The sequence below is a fragment of the Saccostrea cucullata genome, unplaced genomic scaffold (assembly GCF_032062105.1).
Source record: "Saccostrea cucullata isolate Sc308-1 unplaced genomic scaffold, CSIRO_AGI_Scuc_v1 ctg2193, whole genome shotgun sequence".
In the NCBI taxonomy this organism is placed as follows: Eukaryota; Metazoa; Mollusca; class Bivalvia; order Ostreida; family Ostreidae; genus Saccostrea; species Saccostrea cuccullata.
In genome coordinates, this window is record NW_026921021.1 from 45,261 (window position 1) to 57,119 (window position 11,859).

The following is an 11,859-nucleotide window of genomic DNA, read 5'->3' on the forward strand; positions in this document are numbered from 1 at the left end:
ATTATTTTGTGGACTTAGAGGAATTGAAACAAAGCTAAAAGAAGCATTCTTACGAGAAATTTAAAGTTTGTTGAATAATGCAGCTTCAACAATAAAAGAGGAAGGAAGGGTTCCTGACTTTTGCAGTTTTTCGATGGAAAATGAACTGGGAGAAAATCTAATTCAATTTCAAAGTAAACATTCTCTCTCTTTGAGTGACAACAGAGTGATCTGTCATCCAGAACACAAGCATCAATTTAAAAAATGCCTGATATTGATGGAATATTGGGAGGATGACCTGGAATCCATGGATTTTAATGCCAGGAATCGAACTGCCAGTAAAATTGTTCGTTACACGGGAAACTAAAACATGTATGTCAAGTTTATTCAAATATATGATGTTTTTAAAAATGATGTTTAATAATCCGTCCCTTCAAAATCCAGAAAGAAATGACTTTTTGCGTATTCCAAAGTATGAATTGTTTTGTATACCTGATTGGAGTATGGGGAAACTGTTTAATCCTCCTTCCGAGTTTTATTTATTTCTCCAAAACATAATTGGATCGCCTACGGAATTAGCTATAAGAAGACAAATTAAAGATGTTGAAAATGAGATTTATAATTCAGCTTCTTCGACAATACAGCAACGTTCTATTCCAACTTTTTTTCGATTTTCAACTGGAAGTCAAAGGGAAGGATTCCAACTGGGAAATTCTGACGACGATTATATATAATGTTGGACAAATCACGTGGTAATTAGTCATCCAAAACAAGCAAACAAATAAAACAAAGATAAAACAACTCTAATCATGATGGAGTATTGCGAGGATAGTCCAGGATCCGTTCTTCTGAGAGTCATTTATCGGTGTGCATGTACATGCAAGAAGGTTTGCGATAGCTACTTTAAAACAGGAAATGAAACATATATGTCAAGTTCAAAATATAAAAAGGCTACACTAAAATTGGTAAATAAAGATTCCCAAAAACATGGATCTTGTACGAGTGGCCTTCTGTTTAATGGGACACGTTTTGACAATGCTCATTCATTAAAGTGCGAATTTTTCCCTGAAGCAACAACTCCATGGATATACCGTTGCGTAGAAAAAGGTTGGCCTAACACAGCTATACTGCAGTATGCCAAAGTGACAGGTTGCTATCTTGTTCCTGTTGGTCGCAAGGGCTCTAATTATGAAGATCACGAATGGCTTATATCATTTAGTCTTATTGAATTGAAATGCGTTCATTCCATGAGCCATGTCCAGTTTATGTGTTATGGACTATTCAAGATATTCCTCACTGATTTTATCAATCCCAATTCCCACAATGAAAAAATTGCTCTGTTCCTATTTCTTGAAAACTATTATGTTCTACATGATACAGGAAAAAGGAGTCATTTTGGATCCAAGAGAATTTCATAGAATGTTTCTGGCAGTGCTTTAAGTTACTGATCTTTTCCGTTTACAAAAGAAATTTACCAAACTTTTTCATTCAAGACAATAACATGTTTCAGATTAAAATTGTAGGTTTTCGCAAAGAAAAGCTCTTTGAAGAACTTTGCAATTTTTACGATAAAGGTTACAAATGCTTGACTCCATACATTGAACGGCATAGAAAGCAACTTAGTAAAGAAAATTTGTCAGAATATATTACATTTTGTTATGAGGTGTATGCTTCCCTTGTATTATATTTGGAATTCCCAGTATACGAGTTCTATAAAAAGTATTTCTCTAAAGTACGAGAACTTAAAAGAAATGAAAGTTTGTAGTAATACTTGCAAAAAACTTTAAATGAACATTACAAGTCGATTTATATAAACCAGCGTTTCATTTTGCTGGGAAATCCTCAAATTAAAGAAAAGGCACATCAGTTTGAAAATGTCCTATGTGCTGCAGCAAATTCCTTATTCATTTCAAATGAAGTGTTCCTCGTGATGTACTTATACAGAATATCCAACTTTAAGAAGGCCATTTCTGTAGCTGAACGTCTGTTGCACACATTTCAACAACCAAGTGTGATATACTTACCAGGATCTACTGAATATGAAGATTTGAAATACTGCTTACCATCGACAGATTTATTGGGACAGTGGTTGTAAATATAGCTTACCCCAGCTATATAACATTTCTGTATGAATTAGAAATTCAGCAAAATGCGATGAAGGAGAATGGAATCCCGGCCATCCATATGTATTGACTCTCATGCTCGTAGTCCTCTGTAATAGCGAGCGCAGCGAGCGTCGCGAAGCGACGCTCGTCACTGCGAGCTATTAAAGCAACGCCTGTGCGAAGAGAAAATTCGGACTACTGCACATTCATTCGATAGAATTTTTTATGCCGTAATTTCGACCCACAATGCATCACTTTTTTAAGCTACGTTAAAGCTACGTTCTCGTGAGAATAGTAGCAAAAGTTTTACTAAAAGTAAACATGCCCTGATTTAATGGATAAATATTGAAGATAAATAGCAAACGAAACGTTCTTCGTTTATTTTCAGCACTGTTCAGGGTTCTTTGGGGGAAATGTAACTTACATACCATTCGGCAAACCTCGGCTGATTCCGTGAGATGAGGTACAAATCGGCCGAGGTGTGCCGAGTGACTTACATACGACGTCATGTGACGTCAGAGTCTAGACGCATCAAATGTCACGTGCAGTTTGACGTACGAGCCCGATTTAAATTCTAACAAAATAAACATCTGCGCTCGCCATAACGGTCGCACCGTCAACATATTAAAGAGGATAAAAACGAGAAAGGAAAAAGAGCTGCCTTAGATAATTTACGAAACTTGCTGGTGGAGGATAAAGGAAAATTTGTACCGACACATCTTTAGTATATCTCGCTTCAGATATTAGGGATCTGTCAACAGTTGTCCGGAGATTTCACCAGTGCGTTGGATTCTTACAGTACTTGTACTATACTAGTACATGTACTAGTAAAAGCACTTGGTTGTCTTGGTCTTTTTTGGATCATAGGAGCTACAAACGCTAGAAAACTACAGTGTAAAAAATCAATGACTGAATAAGAAAAGAGACAAAGGACAAGCAAATCAAAATAAAGTTATTTTTGATCTTCTTTGAAAAGTTGGAATTATTACAGAAAATGAAAACATTCTTAATTTTATTTACTAGTACATTGTATTCTAAAACATGCATGTTTCTCCATTAAAAAAATGTTAATTTGAATATCGCATGATTTGTGTAATAATTTAACACCTGATTATGTTAGTAAAGATTTTTCATGTGTCAATAAAATAAGAGGTGGATTTTGTTAGAAAACTTGCATGCAGTTATGTACTAATACTAGAGGCTACACTTCCTGAGGCCTAAGACAAAAATACAATCCTGCGCACTTTTTAACCCTTTTACTGCCAGAACTGTGTCTAATTTGTGCAGTTGATACGCCAGAACTTTTACTTACATGTACAAGTATCAGAATGCATTGAATATTCTTTTAATGATAAGCAGCATCCTAAAGATAATTTTTGATTGTACAACATTTAAGAAATAAAATATCATTTTTAGAGTTTCATTGGGGTATGACATGAAGTCGGTCACGTGATCAAATTCTATAACGCCCGAAGGGCGTTATAGTAAAGATCACGTACCGACTTATTATATTTTACGTTTTTATTCATGTTTTACAGAAATATAGGCATTATTTAGACTTTAATTTTGAAATGCAACGTTACGTATCTACGACGTTATGTGACGTCACAGTCAGAACTTTCCAAATTGCTCGTGCAGTTTCCTTTCCATACGCAAGAAAGTCTGATCATGTGACCCACTGCATGTCATTGAAAATTGAATTTCAATTTTATAATCAGTGTTATATAAGGAAAAACATTAGCAAATGTAAATAAGTAAATACATATAGAAGCACATAGGTGTACGTATATGTACTTGTAACATAATATTAATTGATAAACCACCTTTAAGACATATCGTTTTTGAAAACTTAGATAATAACAGAGAAGTACATTTAATTCGTATTAGGGTCCTGTCACGAAATTTGTTAATAAGTTTTATTTTAAGAAAAATGTGACCTTAATTTGTGAGAAAACCATGTGAGCTTTAAAAGTTCGAGGACCACTGTATGTTTTTGTACTGGACCAACTTCTTGATTTTTGCCCTGAGTAAACCCTATACGAAATTACCTGTCTGCATGTGTGTTTTAAACAAAATTACATTTTATACGCCATATAAAATATAAATAACGATTTTAACATATTACTCGATCTTAGATGATATTAGCTTATTAGATTAGGTTATTTAAATATATTATTTTGTCTTTCCTATTACTATCATTTTTCTATCTATCATCAGATGATTGAATTCAATTAGGGTTTTTCATATTTTAAAAATTATATCAGGTTACAAGCAATATCTTCTGAAACGAAAGTAGAAACATGACCGTAGGTTGAATGTCCACCATAAGAAGAATGGTAAATTAATTAATCTATAACAGCCATGACAGCTATATAGTATTCCATTATTTTAAACTTTATCTATTAAAAAAAGGAGATATTTCGTCATTTCTATCGCCTCATGTAGCGACAATAAAGATGAATGAAATACAGGTCGAGGATCTGATCTAGTACTCTTTTTATATACAGTAAATAAGACATTTTTTAAAACGTGCTAATTTCGGCGATTTTTTTTTTATTTTAATGAGAGTATTCAAGCACACATAGAAAAACACATAATAAACAAAATACACCATGCTGTAACCAAGCGCCTATGATTTTAATCAGGTTGCGCTGCAGTGAGCGATCGTCAACACAGCATTAGACCGTTCATAATATGTGCATTAAGTTACACAGGATTACTGGCTTAAGTTAACCAATTTTAGGCTTCAAAAGCCAGATATTGAATTACTTTCGTTATCAGTTCTTCCTTTTGGTATACTACATTGTGACACTGGTTCTCTGCCCTATAATTAGTTACGTTATATATATTCTATATAGGAACCAGTAGAGAAAGTAGGGTACCAGTCCAGTTGTTTGTAAAAAGACGCATATTAGGACACATATTGCAATGGAAAGTGAATCAAACATCTCTCAGGTAGTATACCTGTTGGTTCAAATAGAAATTGGTACTCCAGCAGAAGTGGATATCAGGAGACAGGTTAGAGATATTGAAGAAACTATTTACAATTCAGCTTCATCGACAGTAGAATTGCCCTTTTTAAGACATCCTAATTTTTTCCGAGTGGCAACTGGAAGTCAAAGGGAGGGTTTCCGATTTGAAGGGTCCGACGCAGATTTTCTCTACTGGTGGACCAATCACAAAGTTATTTGTCACCCGAAACAAGAAAACCTATACGACAAGGAAACATTGATTATGATGGAGTATTGTGATGATAGTCCAGGATCTGCCCTCCTGAAAGTCAAAAAGTGGTCTGACTGGCGTATTATAAGTGATAGTTATGTGGCATTTAAAGATGGAACCTACATGTCGAGTTTGAAGTACCGGGAATCCACCAGAAACCTAGTAGTTAAAAATTCACAAACACATGGACCTTGTGCAAGCGGTCAGTTGGGTAATGGAGTGTATTTTGACAATGCTCATTCACTGAAATGTGACTTTATTACACCGATAGCTTCATCATGGATAAAGCGATGTCTAGCAAAGGGCTGGCCTGATTCTACCGTATTGCAATATGCCAGAAAAACAGGCTGTCATTTTGTTCCCATTGGTCGTAGAGACTCGCCAGATCAGGATTATGAATGGCGAATTTCTTTCAATCTCGTTGAATTGGAATGTGTGAAGTGTATGAACCATGTTCAGTTTACCTGCTACGGCTTATTCAAGATCTTTCTTAGAAAAGTAATCAGGCCGTTGATGGATGATAAAGAAATATTGTGTTCCTACTTTTTGAAAACTATTATGTTTTACATGATACAAGAAAACGAAAAATCATTTTGGTCTCCAGAAAACTTGATAAATTGCTTTTGGACTTGCTTTAAACATTTAATATCTTGTGTATACAAAGGGAATTTACCTAACTTTTTTATTCAAGAAAATAACATGTTCCAAGGTAAAGTTCTTGGTAGTTCCAGAGAGAGATTGCTTGAAACACTGCATTTGTTGTATAACAAGGGTTATGATTGCTTAATGCCATGTATTCCTAAAGAAAATATTACTCCATTTTATCGGTTTAGAAAATTTGTTAAAAATTTCAGTCTATTCACTGAGATAAATAATAAAGTAGGATTGTATGTAGAATTTGCTTATTTAAACCACATGGAGATTCATATGCGCACCATAAAAAGACTTCTGCAAAAGGAAACGATGACTCTTGCACAAATGATGGCAGTACGACAGCATGTTTGTTCATTGTTTACTCACTTAACATTTATTTTACTGAAGTCGAAAAGTGATGTTTGTAAATCTGGTGCCTTTGTAGAAGTTGCAGCCAAACATGGATTCCTATCAGATACGATTTTTTATGTGATTTATCTTTACAGAATGTCAAGATTTGAAGAAGCCCTACGCTATGCCATTAAGAACAAGAAAGATCTCAGACGACCCCATGTTTTACATATACCCAACTCAGTTATATCAACAGAAACAATTGAATTCTTTGGCAAAAACAAATCATGGTCCTTCAAGCTCAGAGAATATGTTGCAGTAGAAGTGATACTATCTAGCTCCGTTACGTATTTAGAAGAACTAAGGATTGAACAGCATGTGGGAATGATGGAATATACACATTTCGCTATCCCTCCATACGTATTAACACTTTTTCTCATTATTCTTTGCAACATACGGCTTGGAGACATAAAAGGCCGCGATATTACCTTATGCGAATTGAAAAATTTACTTAATAATGATAAAAGGAAATTTGTTCCAATTGATCTAAAAAATACCTCTTGGCATATCCTTGGGATTGCTCAACAATTGTCAGGGTATTATTCGGAAGCATTTGAGTCGTACAGAGTATCACTAACTCATTCTGACAGATGTGTGATATTCAAGGCTAAAATTATCAGAATGCTGACTGTCGTATCAGATTTAAGAAACAAAAATGTCCGAATTAGTTTAAAACGTCACAAAGACACAAATTCAAAAATGGAAGGAAATAAAGAGAAAAGACGGAGGACAAGCTTTAATTGAGCTTTGATTAAACGGAAAATTAGAGGGAAATACTGCTTGCGCTCACCTGTGCCTAAACATAAGATATTCTAACATTTTATGTGAGGCATGTCGGGAGAAAAATTTCACAGGAGATAATGTTAAAATCGTACACAAAGAATGTGCTGTTAAGGATGCTCTGAACACTTGCAAAAAGTCCTTTTCGGCTTTTTAAAAAAAAATATATCATATAAATGTGCATATTGAAACTATTAAATTCATTTAAACATAGGGTACCTGCCCTAATTCTGCAAAAAAAAAATGTTCAAAACAATGGTTTATGCTTGAACAGAAAAAAAAACTGTTGTTTACTAAAATTGGGAAATTTAATGTAACAATGAATTCAATTAATAATTCTTGGTATAATACGCGTATTTTAGTCGATTACATGTCGATGTGCTGTTAAATGTAAATAACCATTTTCCATCTCATTTATAAGGGCAGATCACTCTAAAAGCATAAAACTAACCTACAATCGAAATTCTTTAGTGTGCAGTGTTTAGAGCCTCCTTAAACAATTCTGATGAAGGAACTGTATATTTTAAACTCACCTGAGCCAAAGGTTCAAATAAGCTTTTCTGATCACATTTTGTCCGTAGTCTGTTCGTCTGTCTAGCTGTCTGTCTGTCCGTCCGTCTGTAAACGTTTCACATTTTCGACTTCTTCTCAAAAACCACTGCCCCAATATTAACCAAACTTAGTACAACGTATCCTTGGGTAATGGGGAGTTTAAATTGTTTAAATCAAGGGCCAAGTCTTTTCACAAGGGCAGATAATCAAGAAAAGACAAAAATAGGGTGGGACATTAAAAAATCTTCTTCTCAAGAATCACTTAGCCAGAAAAGCTGAGACTTTTGTGGAAGCATCCTGGTGTAGAGTAGATTCTATATTATTCAAATTATGACCCCCGGGGGTAGGACGGGGCCACAATAGGGAATTAAAGTTTTACATAGAAATATATATGAAAAAAAACTTTAAAACTCTTCTTCTCAGGAACTATTTGGCAAGAAAAGCTGAAACTTATGTGGAAGCATCCACATGTAGTGTAGATTTTTAAATTGTTCAAATTATGACGCATGTGGTAGGGTGGGGTGACAAAATGTATTACAAGGGGTGTATTGGTATAGAACAGCATGGTCAAAGCTACTCAGGTGAGCGATGTGACCCATGGGCCTCTTGTTTTTACTAATGTGGGTTTGAATGAGGACCAAAACTTGGTCACATAATTTTTTTTAGGAAAAGGGATACAAAAATATAACAATAATTTACACATAAACGATTGTGTTGGATTTATTATTGCTATTTTTTATTTTTGCAAAAAGGAAACTTTTATTTATCTCTAAATTTTCCTTTCTAGAAGCTTAAGAAGGGCCAGTGTTGTCTTAATATAATATATAGATGAAATGCCTAAAGCATCAAATGAAGTTGGACTTTTTTTTCTTAAATGATAGATACTTATTTCTGTAATATAAATACAGGCAACACAAAATCATTCATAGATATACTTAATATATACATCAATTATTGAAAAGAAATTAATCATTCATGTCCTTCAAGTGATTTCAAAATAACAAAGGCCATAATTTTTGGAGACGTGTTTGACAAATTGTGACAAATTGATAAATAGTGTACTCAGTATTTCTTTATGTAACGTTTGATAAAAATGTAGATTTATCATCTGGATTACAATTGAAAATTATATATTTTGTGTTTGAAAAAAAATGTTTTTTCCTAGTATAAATTTTAGCAAGATTAAATATTTCTTGTAGTAGTATGAAGTGAAATGTTTTCTTTTTTGAACTATATTAAAGTCGCTTAATCCGAAACCGGCACATATTATCTTACGCAATAAAAGTTCGTTATTACATAGAAAATATATAGAAATAAATTATGAGATTGATTTAATAGATTATTACTATAATCCTTACAAGGAAAAACTTAATCAAAAACCTTATTGACAAACAGAAGTTCCTGACAGGAAGTTAAGGTCTGTTGTGAAGTCACCTAGGAAAAAAATAAAGGACGAGAGCGCCTTTGATTGGCTTTCGGCAGGAATCTGGGCGTAATTGAAAAGTGAAAAATTTATTGACATGTCACATGAAATTTTAACATTTTTTTTATATATCGGGTTCCTGTGCAACAGGAAATGAAAATATTTTCCCGAAATTGAGCTTTGATTTACTAAAAAATGACTCGAAAATTGGCCAGATAAGACATTTGGTACAAAATGGTACATTTTTAAACACGTTTTTCCAAAATTTTTCTATCTCTGGGTCTTCACTGCATGATTTTGAAACGTTATTTGTGTGCATTTTATTTCAAAGAAACGAATACACTTTTTAAAAAATTGGAGAGAAGACCCAGAGACCACGAAAAACGAACTTTCCCCAAAAAATTCCAAATGCGTGAACGTGGTGCTTCTTTGTCCTTTTAAAATCAACTCCTTATGTGAAGCGGTGATAGCTCAATAAGTTGGGCTACCTGTTCAGTGCACTGCAAATGGGAAGTTTTTGGTTCGAGCCTAGCACGTGGCGTTAATTTTTTTTTCATGCAAACAACCATTTATTTTGTCAGTTTCGTTTTATGTGTACTGATATATTAAAATTTTGAATTAGATTAATTTCGGTTCAGTTTGGTTCTCGAGCGAAATCAATTCTAATCTTCTATTCTATATAATGTACATGTACACGTATTCCAATTCGCCTTTTCTCCAAAAATATTGTTGATTTGACAATTTTCCCTATATAATATGATTAACTTGCATCTTCAACTTTAATGAAATACTGTGGATAAGTTCACATAACTTTGTGGATTTAGAGATACTTTTATGAGTATTTTTGATTACTTAACTGCTAATTTTATAAACCTGAGGATTAGACTACCTTCATTCATTGCATTTGTACCTATCTTCGAACGAACATTATAGCTATCTTCAAATCAAGTAGGCCTATAGCAATCTTCAAATGAATTATACACAGGTATAATTGGTTTAAATCTATCTTTAATTTATTTAAGGATATGTAAAATTGATTTGAAGATAGGTACAAAATTATTTAATATTTGAATATATGCTCATAATATCATCCTGACTCGTAATGAAATCCACTAGAACCCTTCGAGTGTCTGTATTGGAGTTATACATTTTATTCATAAATTGATTTTGTACTACATGTATGTATTTAAGTTTAACAAATTAATGAAATTTTTCTAATACGTTGGTTGTGTGATACGGCATTTTAAGCATAGTACACACAATGTTTGAACAGGAAAAAAGCATTATGTAAACAGTAACAACCTAGTGACCTTTGCATCATTATTTTGTGTTCTCTGACCAATTCCCATCTGCTGGAAGTGTCTATTACTTTCAGAGATAATAAGTCCTAAACATTGGGTTGTGAAAGACATGGCGACAATTTATATTCTTTTACGCCGACTTGTCAATAATCAGACTCATGCCAAACTTATCAAGACGATCATTACGGAGAAGGCGGGATAAAAACAGATACTGGTCTTCTTTATGGTGGAATTATCGATTAGATCTACTCACAAAGTTGTTGGAATCTTTTGAAAATTGTGCCCATTAAATGACCAAAAAATCCATTTTCCAGACAAAAGAAATGTCAGTGTGCTGGATGTTTTGAACGACAGAATCTTAATATTTTTCATCTTAAAAAGAATTGCACTCGCTATTTAGGAAAATTTTTAAAAATCACTTAAAATAGCGTAATATTAGTTTTGCATTTCAACTCACAAGACCTTTGGTCTGTAGTATTATGAAAAAAATCTGTTCTGACATCAGGGTCATGTGATATCAGACAAAATAAATATCTAAGTACAGGATTGAATTTTATAAACAGACTGAGAGTTACTTAAAATAAAATGCATGTCACATCCAGTGAAAATAATGAAATTACCCTACAAGAAAATAGAAAATAGATTATTTCATGTACAAGACGCAGAAAAGGATGTAGATTTTCTTTCTTTGTGGATCTGCCTTTAAATGAAAATGGCCAATTAAGACAGCCATCCCCTATTGTAACAGGCCCTAATATAAAAATTAGCCATGCTCATTTCCACCGAGATCACTTAGTTTCTCAAAACAAATGCTTTGCTACAATATCCCACAAATGAAGGGCCTCTATTTTAAAATAGAACTTTTGACCAAGACCAAAAATTTGAATTCTTTTTCACCAAAGCATGCTTTTAATTATATTATGAATTAAATGCTAAATATTATGCATACATGTATGCTCTATAAGGTACTTGGACACAGATAAATTATTATTTTCTCTATTATTTTACAACTTATATATTCTAATAGCATTTCACACAAAAATTAATTAAAAATCTTATTTCATATAAAGATATTAAATTTCCAAATTTTTTGGCGGGTTTGATTGACACATCCTTTCACTTTCACAAATTTAATTTTATTCTTAATCCTTAAGAAAAGTGGCAATCTCGTTGTGTATAAATGAAAAATATTAATACTATAATCCAGAAAATTCAGAGTAGACATGTTCAAAAGCAAAACAAACATGCAATATATTGTCAGTCCATGCAGTTGTGGTAAGCAGACTGTGACAATTGAACGCACCCAGTGAATTGTAAACATCAACACGCGCCATGTTTACAAAAACTGTGTACATAACAGAGTGTGCTCGGTTTGCTAAACTCTGTACACGACTCTTAGTTCGGAATATCGATACTTGTGAAGGAGTTTTGCTTTCTAACATTTCTACTCTGA

At 33.3% G+C, this 11,859-nt stretch overlaps 1 protein-coding gene across 1 annotated transcript; it reads left to right on the forward strand.

Annotated features, from left to right (window-relative positions):
• Window positions 1-4,933: 4,933 nt before the first annotated feature.
• LOC134258994 (uncharacterized) lies at window positions 4,934-6,612 on the forward strand. Its single transcript, XM_062741582.1, has 2 exons — window positions 4,934-6,015; window positions 6,446-6,612. Exons 1-2 carry the CDS (start codon window positions 5,013-5,015, stop codon window positions 6,610-6,612), a joined length of 1,170 nt encoding a protein of 389 aa, XP_062597566.1. The 5' UTR covers window positions 4,934-5,012.
• Window positions 6,613-11,859: the final 5,247 nt, after the last annotated feature.

Coding starts and splice junctions, on each gene's coding strand:
- LOC134258994 (XM_062741582.1), top strand. CDS start 5,013: ATGGAAAGTGAATCAAACATCTCTCAGGTAGTATACCTGTTGGTTCAA. Junction 6,016..6,445: donor AGAAAATAACATGTTCCAAG/GTAAAGTTCTTG, acceptor TTATCTTTACAG/AATGTCAAGATTTGAAGAAG.